This window comes from Oncorhynchus masou, chromosome 29 (genome assembly GCF_036934945.1).
Source record: "Oncorhynchus masou masou isolate Uvic2021 chromosome 29, UVic_Omas_1.1, whole genome shotgun sequence".
Classification (NCBI taxonomy): domain Eukaryota; kingdom Metazoa; phylum Chordata; class Actinopteri; order Salmoniformes; family Salmonidae; genus Oncorhynchus; species Oncorhynchus masou.
This window is the reverse complement of record NC_088240.1, coordinates 99,667,854-99,685,879: the sequence shown is the minus strand read 5'-3', so window position 1 is coordinate 99,685,879 and position 18,026 is coordinate 99,667,854. Positions and strand designations below refer to the sequence as shown.

At 50.1% G+C, this 18,026-nt stretch overlaps 1 protein-coding gene across 1 annotated transcript in view; it reads left to right on the top strand.

The window, feature by feature from the left end:
- Positions 1-18,026, top strand: part of LOC135519876 (centrosomal protein of 192 kDa-like) — a 77,062-nt gene that overhangs the window by 16,044 nt on the left and 42,992 nt on the right. The window contains 9 exon segments of the mRNA XM_064945077.1: positions 5,298-5,587; positions 5,863-6,004; positions 8,149-8,513; positions 8,546-8,726; positions 8,850-9,947; positions 11,615-11,741; positions 11,858-12,032; positions 16,809-17,709; positions 17,878-18,026. Of these exon segments, the coding sequence (XP_064801149.1) occupies positions 5,298-5,587; positions 5,863-6,004; positions 8,149-8,513; positions 8,546-8,726; positions 8,850-9,947; positions 11,615-11,741; positions 11,858-12,032; positions 16,809-17,709; positions 17,878-18,026 (3,428 nt within the window).

Genomic DNA, 18,026 nt, shown 5'->3' with positions numbered 1-18,026 from the left:
CCTCGTCAGAATATCATGGTGCTGTCCCAAATGATCACTGGGCCTCGTCAGAATATCATGTTGCTGTCCCAAATGATCTCTGGGCCTCGTCAGAATATCGTGTTGCTGTCCCAAATGATCACTGGGCCTCGTCAGAATATCATGTTGCTGTCCCAAATGATCTCTGGGCCTCGTCAGAATATCATGATGCTGGGCCTCGTCAGAATATCATGTTGCTGTCCCAAATGATCACTGGGCCTCGTCAGAATATCATGTTGCTGTCCCAAATGATCACTGGGCCTCGTCAGAATATCATGGTGCTGTCCCAAATGATCACTGGGCCTCGTCAGAATATCATGTTGCTGTCCCAAATGATCACTGGGCCTCGTCAGAATATCATGTTGCTGTCCCAAATGATCACTGGGCCTCGTCAGAATATCATGTTGCTGTCCCAATCATCTCAACTTGCACATTATTTCCTCTCTTCCAGCGTTTAGTTTGGTACAGCTGGGGTTTAATATCAGTTTAGCGTTTGGTTTGCTATTGCCGGGGGTCAGTATCAGCCAAGCATCTGCCTTTCTGACCTCGGAAACAATGTTTCACTTTGGAATTTAGCTCTCTTTAGTACCAGACATGAACGGTGCCCAGAATAACTTTTTTCTGAGTCAGGCGAAATCACGCATCAATGTCATCATCATGGACTTACCCAGTAAATGCCAATAGAAAACAAGCTCAGACGAATGCAGCTACTGTCCTGTCATTCCAGGTTCAATGTTTGACGTGACTGAGTCAGCTGAAAAATGTCTGGCTAGCAAGCGACCAGAACCTCATCCAGCCTGAACGAATGAACAGTCCTTTTTCATAGAAACTATGCTGAAATAATTAACGGCTGGGTTGGGTCTGTAGCAACGTGACCCAAATCACTAACAACCAGATTTTCTCTTCCTGTGAAATAATCCAAATAACATTTCAATGAAAAGATGTAATCGTTGTTTAATATGTTGGTAACAGTCTTATAGAAAGCGATGAGTCACCCGAGGCGGTGCTGTCTGGTAAATACAGTCCCTGGTAAATGGGTGGACTGGCGGTGCTGTCTGGTAAATATAGTCCCAGGTAAATGGGTTGACTGGCGGTGCTGTATGGTAAATACAGTCCCAGGTAAATGGGTTGACTGGCGGTGCTGTATGGTAAATACAGTCCCAGGTAAATGGGTGGACTGGCGGTGCTGTATGGTAAATACAGTCCCAGGTAAATGGGTTGACTGGCGGTGCTGTATGGTAAATACAGTCCCAGGTAAATGGGTTGACTGGCGGTGCTGTCTGGTAAATGCAGTCCCAGGTAAATGGGTTGACTGGCAGTGCTGTATGGTAAATACAGTCCCAGGTAAATGGGTTGACTGGCGGTGCTGTATGGTAAATACAGTCCCAGGTAAATGGGTTGACTGGCGGTGCTGTCTGGTAAATACAGTCCCAGGTAAATGGGTTGACTGGCGGTGCTGTATGGTAAATACAGTCCCAGGTAAATGGGTTGACTGGCGGTGCTGTCTGGTAAATACAGTCCCAGGTAAATGGGTTGACTGGCGGTGCTGTCTGGTAAATACAGTCCCAGGTAAATGGGTTGACTGGCGGTGCTGTCTGGTAAATATAGTCCCAGGTAAATGGGTTGACTGGCGGTGCTGTATGGTAAATACAGTCCCAGGTAAATGGGTTGACTGGCGGTGCTGTCTGGTAAATACAGTCCCAGGTAAATGGGTTGACTGGCGGTGCTGTCTGGTAAATACAGTCCCAGGTAAATGGGTTGACTGGCGGTGCTGTATGGTAAATGCAGTCCCAGGTAAATGGGTTGACTGGCGGTGCTGTCTGGCAAATACAGTCCCAGGTAAATGGGTGGACTGGCGGTGCTGTATGGTAAATGCAGTCCCAGGTAAATGGGTTGACTGGCGGTGCTGTCTGGTAAATACAGTCCCAGGTAAATGGGTTGACTGGCGGTGCTGTATGGTAAATACAGTCCCAGGTAAATGGGTTGACTGGCGGTGCTGTCTGGTAAATGCAGTCCCAGGTAAATGGGTGGACTGGCGGTGCTGTATGGTAAATGGGTGGACTGGCAGTGCTGTCTGGTAAATACAGTCCCAGGTAAATGGGTTGACTGGCGGTGCTGTATGGTAAATACAGTCCCAGGTAAATGGGTTGACTGGCGGTGCTGTATGGTAAATACAGTCCCAGGTAAATGGGTGGACTGGCAGTGCTGTATGGTAAATACAGTCCCAGGTAAATGGGTTGACTGGCGGTGCTGTCTGGTAAATACAGTCCCAGGTAAATGGGTGGACTGGCGGTGCTGTATGGTAAATGCAGTCCCAGGTAAATGGGTTGACTGGCGGTGCTGTCTGGTAAATACAGTCCCAGGTAAATGGGTTGACTGGCGGTGCTGTATGGTAAATACAGTCCCAGGTAAATGGGTTGACTGGCGGTGCTGTCTGGTAAATACAGTCCCAGGTAAATGGGTTGACTGGCGGTGCTGTATGGTAAATACAGTCCCAGGTAAATGGGTTGACTGGCGGTGCTGTCTGGTAAATACAGTCCCAGGTAAATGGGTTGACTGGCGGTGCTGTCTGGTAAATACAGTCCCAGGTAAATGGGTTGACTGGCGGTGCTGTCTGGTAAATACAGTCCCAGGTAAATGGGTTGACTGGCGGTGCTGTATGGTAAATACAGTCCCAGGTAAATGGGTTGACTGGCGGTGCTGTCTGGTAAATACAGTCCCAGGTAAATGGGTTGACTGGCGGTGCTGTATGGTAAATGCAGTCCCAGGTAAATGGGTTGACTGGCGGTGCTGTCTGGCAAATACAGTCCCAGGTAAATGGGTGGACTGGCGGTGCTGTATGGTAAATGCAGTCCCAGGTAAATGGGTTGACTGGCGGTGCTGTCTGGTAAATGCAGTCCCAGGTAAATGGGTTGACTGGCGGTGCTGTATGGTAAATACAGTCCCAGGTAAATGGGTTGACTGGCGGTGCTGTATGGTAAATGCAGTCCCAGGTAAATGGGTGGACTGGCAGTGCTGTATGGTAAATGCAGTCCCAGGTAAATGGGTGGACTGGCGGTGCTGTATGGTAAATGGGTGGACTGGCAGTGCTGTCTGGTAAATACAGTCCCAGGTAAATGGGTTGACTGGCGGTGCTGTATGGTAAATACAGTCCCAGGTAAATGGGTTGACTGGCGGTGCTGTATGGTAAATACAGTCCCAGGTAAATGGGTTGACTGGCGGTGCTGTATGGTAAATACAGTCCCAGGTAAATGGGTGGACTGGCAGTGCTGTATGGTAAATACAGTCCCAGGTAAATGGGTTGACTGGCGGTGCTGTCTGGTAAATACAGTCCCAGGTAAATGGGTGGACTGGCGGTGCTGTATGGTAAATGCAGTCCCAGGTAAATGGGTTGACTGGTGGTGCTGTATGGTAAATACAGTCCCAGGTAAATGGGTTGACTGGCGGTGCTGTATGGTAAATGCAGTCCCAGGTAAATGGGTTGACTGGCGGTGCTGTCTGGTAAATGCAGTCCCAGGTAAATGGGTTGACTGGTGGTGCTGTATGGTAAATACAGTCCCAGGTAAATGGGTTGACTGGCGGTGCTGTCTGGTAAATACAGTCCCAGGTAAATGGGTTGACTGGCGGTGCTGTATGGCAAATACAGTCCCAGGTAAATGGGTGGACTGGCAGTGCTGTCTGGTAAATACAGTCCCAGGTAAATGGGTTGACTGGCGGTGCTGTATGGTAAATGGGTTGACTGGCGGTGCTGTATGGTAAATGGGTTGACTGGCGGTGCTGTATGGTAAATGCAGTCCCTGGTAAATGGGTTGACTGGCGGTGCTGTCTGGTAAATGCAGTCCCAGGTAAATGGGTTGACTGGCAGTGCTGTCTGGTAAATACAGTCCCAGGTAAATGGGTGGACTGGCAGTGCTGTATGATAAATACAGTCCCAGGTAAATGGGTGGACTGGCAGTGCTGTATGGTAAATGCAGTCCCAGGTAAATGGGTGGACTGGCGGTGCTGTATGGTAAATGCAGTCCCTGGTAAATGGGTTGACTGGCGGTGCTGTATGGTAAATGCAGTCCCAGGTAAATGGGTTGACTGGCGGTGCTGTCTGGTAAATACAGTCCCAGGTAAATGGATGACTGGCGTTGCTGTATGGTAAATGCAGTCCCTGGTAAATGGGTTGACTGGCGGTGCTGTATGGTAAATGCAGTCCCAGGTAAATGGGTTGACTGGCGGTGCTGTATGGTAAATGCAGTCCCAGGTAAATGGGTTGACTGGCGGTGCTGTCTGGTAAATACAGTCCCAGGTAAATGGGTGGACTGGCGGTGCTGTATGGTAAATGCAGTCCCAGGTAAATGGGTTGACTGGCGGTGCTGTATGGTAAATACAGTCCCAGGTAAATGGGTGGACTGGCGGTGCTGTATGGTAAATACAGTCCCAGGTAAATGGGTGGACTGGCGGTGCTGTCTGGTAAATACAGTCCCAGGTAAATGGGTTGACTGGCGGTGCTGTCTGGTAAATGCAGTCCCAGGTAAATGGGTTGACTGGCGGTGCTGTCTGGTAAATACAGTCCCAGGTAAATGGGTTGACTGGCGGTGCTGAATGGTAAATACAGTCCCAGGTAAATGGGTGGACTGGCGGTGCTGTATGGTAAATACAGTCCCAGGTAAATGGGTTGACTGGCGGTGCTGAATGGTAAATACAGTCCCAGGTAAATGGGTTGACTGGCGGTGCTGTCTGGTAAATACAGTCCCAGGTAAATGGGTTGACTGGCGGTGCTGAATGGTAAATACAGTCCCAGGTAAATGGGTTGACTGGCGGTGCTGTATGGTAAATACAGTCCCAGGTAAATGGGTGGACTGGCGGTGCTGTATGGTAAATGCAGTCCCAGGTAAATGGGTTGACTGGCGGTGCTGTCTGGTAAATACAGTCCCAGGTAAATGGGTGGACTGGCGGTGCTGTCTGGTAAATACAGTCCCAGGTAAATGGGTTGACTGGCGGTGCTGTCTGGTAAATACAGTCCCAGGTAAATGGGTGGACTGGCGGTGCTGTATGGTAAATATAGTCCCAGGTAAATGGGTTGACTGGCCCTACGCTGTTGTGACGGGCCGAACCCCTTTACCAGGGACTGTATTCACCATACAGCACTGCCTCGCGTGCCTTATGGCTTCATTCAGTGTTGGGAAGAGTCCAGATCAGCAGTGTGCTGGAGTTGTCCTGTGTTGTGTTCCAGGTAACACCATAGACAGATCAGCAGTGTGCTGGAGTTGTCCTGTTTTATTGTGTTCCAGGTAACGCCATAGAGAAGATCATAGAAGACCAGAAGGAGTTTGAGAAGGAGAACCAGTTCATGCAAGAGGAGGTGATGGAGCCCGCCTCCACCAGTCCAGGTTTCCTATCTGACACGTCCTGGAGACTCCCAGCCAGCAGCCACATCCTGATGAGGGCCAGCCAGGTGTCCCAGGAGCTGGACAGAGGGAACCAGAGCTACCTCCGTCTGTCTCTAGGGACCTTCTTCCAGCAGCGCTCTGAGGCCCTGGGCTGTCTCGGGGACGACCGGGAGGACGATACAGTCAAACGGGTATGGGACTTGTTCAGTGTCCTGTTGACGCCGCTCTGCAGGCCGCTGCTCTGCAGGTCACTGCTCTACTCTTTCACTATTCACGTAGTCTCTTAGGGTTGGTGTCCTTTTAGTTCAGGAATACGAGGCTTCATCTCGGTCCGGGAAACCTGCCCGCGGTGCGTAGGGGACAGTAGGGAAGCCATGTTTGAGACTACCACTGAGGGTTTAAGCCTGTGATTTTTTTTTTCCCATCACCCTTCTGACTTGACCAGTTTGTTGTTTCTTCTCTCCAGCCGTCGTTTGGTTACGTCATCACCTCTCCAGAGAAGAGGGAACCGTTTCCTCTGATTCAACCGTCAGACTTCCTCTCTCAGGACAGCTCGGTCCACAACGACACCCGCACACACACTGACCACGACCGCACCATGAACACGGGTACGTACCGTCTGGACCTCCCAGACACTTATTCCTGATTCCCACTGTGAGGCCGGCCAGGCCAGCCGGTTAGACACTTATTCCTGATTCTCACTGTGAGGCCGACCAGGCAGTAGGACACTTATTCCTGATTCCCACTGTGAGGCCGGCCAGGCAGTAGGACACTTATTCCTGGTTCCCACTGTGAGGCCGACCAGGCCAGCCGGTTAGACACTTATTCCTGATTCTCACTGTGAGGCCGGCCAGGCAGTAGGACACTTATTCCTGAATCTCACTGTGAGGCCAGGCAGTAAGACACTTATTCCTGATTCCCACTGTGAGGCCGGCCAGGCAGTAAGACACTTGTTCCTGATTCTCACTGTGAGGCCGGCCAGCCGGTAAGACACTTATTCCTGATTCCCACTGTGAGGCCAGGCAGTAAGACACTTATTCCTGATTCCCACTGTGAGGCCGGCCAGGCAGTAGGACACTTATTCCTGATTCCCACTGTGAGGCCAGGCAGTAGGACACTTATTCCTGGTTCCCACTGTGAGGCCAGGCAGTAGGACACTTATTCCTGATTCCCACTGTGAGGCCAGGCAGTAGGACACTTATTCCTGATTCCCACTGTGAGGCCAGGCAGTAGGACACTTATTCCCGATTCCCACTGTGAGGCCGACCAGGCGGTAAGACACTTATTCCTGGTTCTCACTGTGAGGCCGACCAGGCAGTAAGACACTTATTCCTGATTCCCACTGTGAGGCCAGGCAGTAAGACACTTATTCCTGATTCCCACTGTGAGGCCGGCCAGGCCGGTAAGACACTTATTCCTGATTCCCACTGTGAGGCCGGCCAGGCGGTAAGACACTTATTCCTGGTTCCCACTGTGAGGCCGGCCAGGCCAGCCGGTAAGACACTTATTCCTGATTCCCTCTGTGAGACCGGCCAGGCCAGGCAGTAACACACTTATTCCTGATTCCCACTGTGAGGCTGGCCAGGCGGTAAGACACTTATTCCTGATTCTCACTGTGAGGCCAGGCAGTAAGACACTTATTCCTGATTCTCACTGTGAGGCCGACCAGGCAGTAAGACACTTATTCCTGATTCCCACTGTGAGGCCGACCAGGCAGTAAGACACTTATTCCTGATTCCCACTGTGAGGCCAGGCAGTAAGACACTTATTCCTGATTCCCACTGTGAGGCCGGCCAGGCAGTAAGACACTTATTCCTGATTCCCACTGTGAGGCCGGCCAGGCCGGTAAGACACTTATTCCTGATTCCCACTGTGAGGCCGGCCAGGCAGTAAGACACTTATTCCTGATTCCCACTGTGAGGCCGACCAGGCAGTAAGACACTTATTCCCGATTCCCACTGTGAGGCCGACCAGGCAGTAGGACACTTATTCCTGGTTCCCACTGTGAGGCCGGCCAGGCAGTAGGACACTTATTCCTGATTCTCACTGTGAGGCCAGCCGGTAGGACACTTATTCCTGATTCTCACTGTGAGGCCGACCAGGCAGTAAGACACTTATTCCTGATTCCCACTGTGAGGCCGACCAGGCAGTAAGACACTTATTCCTGATTCCCACTGTGAGGCCAGGCAGTAAGACACTTATTCCTGATTCCCACTGTGAGGCCGGCCAGGCAGTAAGACACTTATTCCTGATTCCCACTGTGAGGCCGGCCAGGCCGGTAAGACACTTATTCCTGATTCCCACTGTGAGGCCGGCCAGGCAGTAAGACACTTATTCCTGATTCCCACTGTGAGGCCGACCAGGCAGTAAGACACTTATTCCCGATTCCCACTGTGAGGCCGACCAGGCAGTAGGACACTTATTCCTGGTTCCCACTGTGAGGCCGGCCAGGCAGTAGGACACTTATTCCTGATTCTCACTGTGAGGCCAGCCGGTAGGACACTTATTCCTGATTCTCACTGTGAGGCCAGGCAGTAGGACACTTATTCCTGATTCCCACTGTGAGGCCAGGCAGTAGGACACTTATTCCCGTTTCCCACTGTGAGGCCGGCCAGGCCGGTACATTCTGACTTGGTTTGGCATCATTTTTCTTACTTGATCACAGTCATCTTTATTCCTCATTTTGAACTCATCAGTCATCATCAGAGTATCACGTATGGTGACTGATACTCCCAATGTGTTGTTTTTGTAGAGGACTTGGACAAGACTGTGGAGGCAGATCCAGACAGGGTGTCACCTACAGGAGATGACGAGCCAGAGCCTTGTGAATCAGACTCTTCCTCCCTCCCTGAGGCCCTGCTCTCCCCCAGCCAGACTCTTCCCTCAGCTTCCCCCCTCCCTGAGGCCCTGCTCTCCCCCAGCCAGACTCTTCCCTCAGCTTCCCCCCTCCCTGAGGCCCTGTTCTCCCCAAGCCAGACTCTTCCCTCACCCTCCCCCTCCCTGAGGCCCTGCTCTCCCCCAGCCAGACCCTTCCCTCACCCTCCCCCCTCCCTGAGGCCCTGCTCTCCCCAGCCAGACTCTTCCCTCAGCCTCCCCCTCCCTGAGGCCCTGCTCTCCCCCAGCCAGACTCTTCCCTCAGCCTCCCCGGCAGCCTGGGCCCCGGCACAGACCAGTCCAGCCTCATGTTGTCTATCAGCACCATTGCCTCGGCCATCGCTGATGCCTCCCTCTCCTCAGAGCCCTCCCAGCTGGCTGCCATGATCATGGAGCTGTCCAAGAGGAGTAGGGTACAGAGGCAACACCAGGAAGGTGTGCCGAGTCCACCGCCAGGTACCCCATGTTCATACTACATCTGACATGTTACTCTTTACTTCTGTGTGTCTGTTGTGTTTGTTGGAAGGTGATGTCACCAGGTCATGAATAATGTAAAGAAGGTTTGATTCTGTTTCCCAGCCGCTGTCCTGGAAGAGCAAACACTCAGCCCTAACCAGGTTCAACTGGACCAGCCCAGCCCTAACCAGGTTCAACTGGACCAGCCCAGCCCTAACCAGGTTCAACTGGACCAGAGAATCCTGCTGGAGACTCTACAGAGGAGCCAGTGTGCCGGGGACCTGCTGGAGACTCTACAGAGGAGCCAGTGTGCCGGGGACCTGAGTGCCTTCGACATTGAAAAGTACCTGAAGCAGACCGAGGTATTCACCAGCAGCGACAGTGACCAGTCAGGCTCCTCCCACTACACTGTTGACTTCCTCGGCTGGGCTGACAGCCTCAACTCCTCCCACAGGAAGTCCCAGGCTGCATCACTTGTTGTTACTGTGGAGAACGAGAGCTCGGGTTATCAACACCAGGCTACCGAATACCAGGCTAACACCAAGGGAGATATCTCCTCTGGAGTAGAGGCTAAGGCAGGTTTGACACAAGGTTACCCTGCTGCTATGACCCGTCCAGTCTCTGCTGGGCCACATCCAGGTTCTGGTCAGAGTGGAGTCGTCCCGGCGAACAAGACGGAGGCGAGGAGGAGTTCCATCCCCCGTCCCAGGGCCAGTTCCATTCCTACAGCCTCTGGTAACCCAGCGAGGAGGTCTGTGGGCTCTGGTCAGTTCTCCTCAACCACCATCTCCACAGCCAAACCAGCTGCTAACAGGAAGGCTGTAGGGAATAACAGTGAGCCCCAGCCTTCTGGTGTACTGAGCAGGAGCAACACAGAGAGTGGTGGGGCTGAACTAGGAGCAGTCCGTCCAACACCCAACACCCCAGCCCAGAAGGTAGAGGACCCCTCCGCATCTCCTGCCCCAGGCCCTAAGACCTCCCCTGGTCTGAGGAAGGGTCTGTCAGGGCCGCTGTCCCTCAGAGACATCACATCCCCCTCCCAGAGAACCAGGAGGAGCACAGTGAAGACCCACGCTACAGGGAGCAGTACAACCCAGCAGGAGAAACCCAGTGGCCTGGAGAAGAGTGTTGGAGAAGCTCCTCCCAACGCTGTGGCCAAACATGTTGGTTTTACTTCCTCGTGTCACAGCCCCCAGCCTGCTGCTGGACACCGGACGTACGGTCAGTTTCTGGTCCAATCAACAACCTTATTCAGCTCTTCAACTTATTTAAGAGAGGAATAAACATGTTTGTTAAGCTTAGCTTAGTTTCGATACCATTTTTCTCCTGGTCCCAATCCATCTGTTTTTTTAATGTTGACTATAGTTTATTTGAGGTGATTTCCTGGTCTTGTGTTCTGCAGATAATGATAAAGGAGGATTTAGTTAATTGGCTAAGGAGTGTATTAATGTCCTGGTCAGGTGTTGTTCTCTGGTTAGATTGTATTAATGTCCTGGTCAGGTGTTGTTCTCTGGTTAGATTGTATTAATGTCCTGGTCAGATTGTATTAATGTCCTGGTCAGGTGGTGTTCTCTGGTTAGATTGTATTAATGTCCTGGTCAGGTGGTGTTCTCTGGTTAGATTGTATTAATGTCCTGGTCAGGTGGTGTTCTCTGGTTAGATTGTATGTCCTGGTCAGGTGATGATAGTAATGTGTTGTATTAATGTCCTGGTCCGGTGATGATAGTAACGTGTTGTATTAATGTCCTGGTCAGGTGTTGATAGTAATGTGTTGTATTAATGTCCTGGTCAGGTGGTGTTCTCTGGTTAGATTGTATTAATGTCCTGGTCAGGTGTTGATAGTAATGTGTTGTATTAATGTCCTGGTCAGGTGGTGTTCTCTGGTTAGATTGTATTAATGTCCTGGTCAGGTGATGATAGTAACGTGTTGTATTAATGTCCTGGTCAGGTGATGATAGTAACGTGTTGTATTAATGTCCTGGTCAGGTGGTGTTCTCTGGTTAGATTGTATTAATGTCCTGGTCAGGTGATGATAGTAATGTGGTGTATTAATGTCCTGGTCAGGTGGTGTTCTCTGGTTAGATTGTATTAATGTCCTGGTCAGGTGATGTTCTCTGGTTAGATTGTATTAATGTCCTGGTCAGGTGATGATAGTAATGTGTTGTATTAATGTCCTGGTCAGGTGGTGTTCTCTGGTTAGATTGTATTAATGTCCTGGTCAGGTGATGATAGTAATGTGTTGTATTAATGTCCTGGTTAGATTGTATTAATGTCCTGGTCAGGTGATGTTCTCTGGTTAGATTGTATTAATGTCCTGGTCAGGTGATGATAGTAACGTGTTGTATTAATGTCCTGGTCAGGTGATCTCTGGTTAGATTGTATTAATGTCCTGGTCAGGAGGTGATCTCTGGTCAGATTGTATTAATGTCCTGGTCAGGTGATGTTCTCTGGTTAGATTGTATTAATGTCCTGGTCAGGTGTTGATAGTAATGTGTTGTATTAATGTCCTGGTCAGGTGATGATAGTAATGTGTTGTATTAATGTCCTGGTCAGGTGATGATAGTAATGTGTTGTATTAATGTCCTGGTCAGGTGATGTTCTCTGGTTAGATTGTATTAATGTCCTGGTCAGGTGTTGATAGTAATGTGTTGTATTAATGTCCTGGTCAGGTGATGATAGTAATGTGTTGTATTAATGTCCTGGTCAGGTGTTCTCTGGTTAGATTGTATTAATGTCCTGGTCAGGTGATGATAGTAATGTGTTGTATTAATGTCCTGGTCAGGTGATGATAGTAATGTGTTGTATTAATGTCCTGGTCAGGTGATGATAGTAATGTGTTGTATTAATGTCCTGGTCAGGTGATGATAGTAATGTGTTGTTCTCTGTAGATGTGTCTCCAGGTACTCCTGTGCATCATGCCGGAGGACCAGAGCAGAGCCAGTGCACCTTCAGACCCTCCACCTCTCCTCTCACCCACTCCTCCCCCTCACAGACCTCCTTCCCCAGCCAAGAAGGGTACACGGCTGCTTCAAGTCAATCAATTATTAAATCAATCCGATGTGTCAGGTTGTTGCCCTCTACTGTGTAACTCTACTTCCTAAATCTTCTCTTTCTTTCTGGTGCCCCAACAGGACTGTGTCGCCCCCCTCCCCCAGTGTAGGGGATAGGAGACGTCCCGGTGATCTCACTCCTCCCCGGTCTGAGTGGAGCTGTTCCAGTCCCAGCCTCAGCAGACTGACATACATCTCTCTGAATGACAGCACGGCGCTCAACACAACCGGCATCCCAACTCCTGACAGACACAAGGTATAGTCGGCAGGGACTGGACCTCGTACGGGCTTCTCTTTCAAATACTCCTTTCCATGTCTCAGTGAGAGTCCATCGGGCAGTTTACAAATGACCAAGAGATCAATCACACGTCGTCTGACCGAGGGCCGGAAGTGACCAGGAAGTGATCAGGAAGTGACCAGGACGGCTCCTGAAGCTCACCTCAGTATGACTTTAATTCCTGTCTTCCTGCTTTACAGTTCACAGGCAAAACCGTGAGGTCAATGGAGTCCATAGTGTTCGGTACTTAGCAAAAGGAAAATGTGTTTTCTACTTCTGTCTCCGGTGATAGCTGACGTGACATGGCTAGCCATCCCGACTTGGTTAACCCATGCCGTGAGGCTTAAGCTAACTTGGCGAGCCAGCTGGAACGCTTCTTCTGTCAACGCGCAGATCCCTTTGGCTGGAACGCTCCATCTGCCAACGCGCAGATCCCTTTGGCTAGAACGCTCCATCTGCCAACGCGCAGATCCCCATGGCTAGCCAGCTGGAACACTTCATCTGTCAACGCGCAGATCCCCATGGCTAGCCAGCTGGAACGCTCCATCTGCCAACGTGCAGATCCCTTTGGCTGGAACGCTCCATCTGCCAACGTGCAGATCCCCATGGCTAGCCAGCTGGAACGCTCCATCTGCCAACGTGCAGATCCCTTTGGCTGGAACGCTCCATCTGCCAACGTGCAGATCCCTTTGGCTGGAACGCTCCATCTGCCAACGTGCAGATCCCCATGGCTAGCCAGCTGGAACGCTTCATCTGCCAACGTGCAGATCCCCATGGCGAGCCAGCTGGAACGCTCCATCTGCCAACGTGCAGATCCCTTTGGCTGGAACGCTCCCATCTGTCAACGCGCAGATCCCCATGGCTAGCCAGCTGGAACGCTCCATCTGCCAACACGCAGATCCCCATGGCTAGCCAGCTGGAACACTTCATCTGTCAACGCTAGCTAGCTTATGGCAATAACTGGGGATAGTAATGTGGGGCGGCAGGGTAGCCTAGTGGTTAGAGCGTTGGACTAGTAACCGGAAGGCTGCAAGTTCAAACCCCCGAGCTGACAAGGTACAAATCTGTCGTACTGCCCCTGAACAGGCAGTAAACCCACTGTTCCGAGGCCGTCACTGAAAATAAGAATTTGTTCTTAACTGACTTGCCTACGCAAGTCCACGTTGCAAAGCTAGCTAGCTGGAAAGCAAGCTAGCCACTCCAACCACAGACTGTTATCCCGGCAAAGGGAAAATCGAGAGGCACCTCTATGCTCCTAAAACCCTGCCTGGCGTGCAGCGGCTCATTTCCATGCGCAGTGAGAGTCTCAACCCCGAAGTGCCCTCCGTACCACAGCTCATCCCCCGACTCTCCTTCAAGTAGCCGGGCCAGGAGGACACATTTCCAGTCGCCACCAAGCACTGTCCCCAAACCACCGTGTGTTAACACTGCCCATATCAACAACAAGTATCTGTTGCATCCAAGTGTCTTGGAGGGCTTAGTGAAAATACAACATGTCACCTCCCAGAAGGCCCTCTGGCTCCACTAACAGACCAGTGTCTTGGAGGACTCAGTGAAAATACAACATGTCACCTCCCAGAAGGCCCTCTGGCTCCACTAACAGACCGGTGTCTTGGAGGGCTCAGTGAAAATACAACATGTCACCTCCCAGAAGGCCCTCTGGCTCCACTAACAGACCGGTGTCCTTGGAGGACTCAGTGAATACAAAGGGAGACAACTTTCCCCCGCGGTTATCCAAGGTGAGCTTGTTACCTAACCCTGCCAAAGGGAGGTCCCTCCTGTCCACGACAAACCACTGGATTGATACTGCAGGCTGTTGTGTTATAATGGAAAGGGTTTACCCCAGAGGGCTTGATGGCTCATTCCACCAGAGGTGTGGGTACCTCATGCACACTGTCAAAGGCATCTGTTTGCGATTCAGTATTTTGGGCTTTCCCTCATACGGTCCTCTGTCAGACGACCGTGGCTTCGGAGTGCATGTCTATGATACGGAGGCTTCCTCTTTCCCACGGTGAGATATCGAAAACAACTTTTTGAAAGTGAACTGTTACTTGCGTAAGCTCGGTTCGCTGATGATGAGCGAGAGATTCTCACTGCGTTTCCCGGCTTGCAAGATGGAAAGGACTCTAGAGGCTTGAGAATGATCAGAGGACAGGTCTCCGACAGATGTTGTGTGATTTGGTGTCTTCGTTATTTGAGCGAATCCCACTGAGATGCAGTGCCTTCAGTGTTACAGCCTTCATTTATTTCACCTTTATTTAACCAGGTAGGCTAGTTGAGAACACCTTTATTTAACCAGGTAGGCTAGTTGAGAACACCTTTATTTAACCAGGTAGGCCAGTTGAGAACACCTTTATTTAACCAGGTAGGCTAGTTGAGAAAAAGTTCTCATTTGCAACTGCGACCTGTCCAAGATAAAGCATAGCAGTGTAAACAGACAACACAGAGTTACACATGGAGTAAACAATTAACAAGTCAATAACACAGTAGGAAAAAAGGGAGTCTATATACATTGTGTGCAAAAGGCATGAGGAGGTAGGTGAATAATTACAATTTTGCAGATTAACACGATAAGTGATCAGATGGTCATGTACAGGTAGAGATATTGGTGTGCAAAAGAGCAGAAAAGTAAATAAATAAAAACAGTATGGGGATGAGGTAGGTGAACATGGGTGGGCTATTTACCAGTAGACTATGTACAGCTGCAGCAATCGGTTAGCTGCTCAGATAGTTGATGTTTGAAGTTGGTGAGGGAGATAAGTCTCCAACTTCAGCGATTTTTGCAATTCGTTCCAGTCACAGGCAGCAGAGAACAGGAATGAAAGGCGGCCAAATGAGGTGTTGGCTTTAGGGATGATCAGTGAGATACACCTGCTAGAGCGCGTGCTACGGATGGGTGTTGCCATCGTGACCAGTGAACTGAGATAAGGCGGAGCTTTACCTAGCATGGACTTGTAGATGACCTGGAGCCGAATATGTAGCGAGGGCCAGCCGACTAGAGCATAAGTCGCAGTGGTGGGTGGTATAAGGTGCTTTAGTGACAAAACGGATGGCACTGTGGTAAACTGCATCCAGTTTGCTGAGTAGAGTGTTGGAAGCAATTTTGTAGATGACATTGCCGAAGTCGAGGATCGGTAGGATAGTCAGTTTTACTAGGGTGAGTATGTAGCGAGCGAATTTAGAATAGATTACATGCGATTTGTCTCTGTCCTACACACGATACCCATAATGTCAGGATTGTGATTTTTATTTTGTTTTACAAATTAATAAACGGTGAAAAGCTGACATGTCTTGAGTCTAAGTGTTCGACCATTTTGTTATGGCAAGTCCAGGTAAGTTCAGTCTTATTAATGTCCTTTCGTCACATAATAATTTCCATGGACTCACTCTGTGGGCAATAATGGTGTTTAACATTATTTTTGAATGACTACCTCATCTCTGTACCCCACACATACAATTATCTAAGGTCCCTCAGTCAAGCAGCGCATTTCAAACACAGATTCAACCACAAGACAAGGGAGGTTTTCCAATGCCTCGTAAAGAAGGGTACCTGTTGGTAGATGGGTCAAAATAAAAGAAATCTGACATTGAATAACCCTTTTGAGCATGGTGAAGTTAATAATTACACTTTGGGTGTATTGATACACCACCCAGTCACTAAAATGATACAGGCGTCCTTTTTAACTCAGTTGCCGGAGAGGAAGGAAACCACTCAGTGATTTCAATGGTTACTTCAAAACAGTTAGTTTAATTGCTGTGATAGGAGGAAAACTGAGGATGAATCAACATTGTAGTTACTCCACAATACTAACCTAATTCACATAGTGAAAAGGTCTGTATAGAAAACAAATGTTCCAAAACATGCATCCTGTTTGCAACAAGGCACTAAAGTAAAACTGCATAACAAATGTGGCGAAGCAATTAACTTTCTGTCCTGAATACAAAGTGTTATGTTTGGTTCAAATCCAATACAACACAACACTGAGTACCACTCTTCATAATTTTTAAGCATTGTGGTGACTGCGTCATGTTATGGGTATGCTTGTCATTGTTGAGGAGTTTTTTTTTAGGATAGAAAGAAACAGAATGGAGCTTATCACAGGCAAAATCCTAGAGGAAACCCTGGTTGTCTGCTTTCCACCAGACGCTGGGATTCACCGTTCAGCAGGACAATAACCAAAAACACAAGGCCAAATCTTGCTTACCAATAAGACTAGTGAATGTTTCTGAGTGGCCAAGTTTACACTTTTGACTTAATTCTGCTTAAAAATCTATGGCGAGACCTGAAAATAGTTGTCTAGCAATGATCAGCAACCCATATGACAGAACATGAAGAAGAATGGGCCAATGTTGCACAATCCAGGTGTGGAACGCTCTTAGATTTACCCAGAAAGACTCACAGCAGTAATCACTGTCCACATGTATTGACTCAGGGGGTTGAAGACTTGTCTAGGCAACATATATGAGTGATTCATTTTTACAGAAATGTTTTACAAATGTTCACGTTTTTCTTCCACTTTGACATTTTACAAAGTATTTTGTGGAAAAAGTCAAAGGGATGTGAATATTTTCTGACGGCGCTGAATCTCTCATTATCAGAGAACCGAGGTGAAGTAACCTTGAGTTTTGGGTGCTTGTCTTGATCGTTGTTGAATGACGGTCATCTGACTGGAAATCCTCAGCTATGTCATGTCGTGGAGTTACTACAAGAAGGAATAACCAACTGACTGCGTGATATCTCTCTTCCTTCCCCAGAGTCATGGCACCATGTCTCTGAGCACCACTATCATCAGGGCCAGTCCCACCCCGCCAGTAGAAGGGGCTGATACCCAGAGTCCTACAGGTCAAGAGCTACCTCCTCACCGCTCCACAGACGTCCTCTGCCCTCCTAGACAGTCCAATAACCCAGAGTCTCCTCACCACTCGAACGGTCCTCGTAGTGGCTCGGTAGACCTGCGGAGTGGTTCCGGTCTGGGCTTCACACGCAGCCAGAGTGAGTGTAACTATCACTGTGGGAACAATAGAGACTACAACCAGCAGAAACGCCACTCTGAACCCAACTCACACCACCTCACCACGTTGGATTCTGGCTACTCCAGCAACCTGAACATCCAGCAGCCCAGCGGTATGGGTGGCCAGGGGAACCAGCAGTGGTCTGGGGTCTCAGCCCAGGGGAGTGAGGTCTATCCTGGGGCCAGGACGGGCTTCGGCCTGCCTTCCTCCGAGGACCTGTGCTACATGCCCATCTCCAGCTTCAAGCCCCAGGGCTCCATGGTGGACTTGCCTCCAGGGGTCCCTAGCCTCCTGACGGGGCGCTCCCTCTTCAGTTCCCAGCTGGCACAGCAGAACCTGGGCTCGGATGGAGCTCTACACCCTGGTCTCCCTCTGCCTGCTCCCTACCACCACATGGCAGCAGCAGGGAACGGCCTGTATGGTCACGCTATGTCCTCACGGTTAGGACCCAACGTTGACCCCTCAGTCAGACACCTCCACAGCTCTGGGGGTCTGGGTGTCTCTGGGCCAGGTGGACCAGGAGGTCTGTACCACTGCTCTAACCCCCACCTCAAACCCTTGGACCCAGGACTGATGGAGGGGAACCCGTACAACCAACACTGTGTGGCCTCGTGGTCTGACGGCAGCCTTCCTGAACCCACAGGTAAGTCTTCAATCAGTTCTGGAATGTTCTCTTGAATCACTCGAGATAAGAGGGTGTGTTGCAGTAGGAAGAGTTCAAAACGGTTCATCTCACTCTTGAGTGATTTTTAAATACATGTCATTTTGTAAGCTTTAAGATAACCCTGGACCCCTCTCTCCAATCCTCCAGCCCAGGTCGTGATCCCTGAGGAGCTGCGGTTCCCCCATGCCTGCTGTGTGGGCATCTCCTCTCAGACCTCACTGGGCATCTTCAACCCCTCCGAGCGCTGGCAGCAGGTCTCCATCACCGTCACCAGTCTGGCCATCAACGGAGAGAAG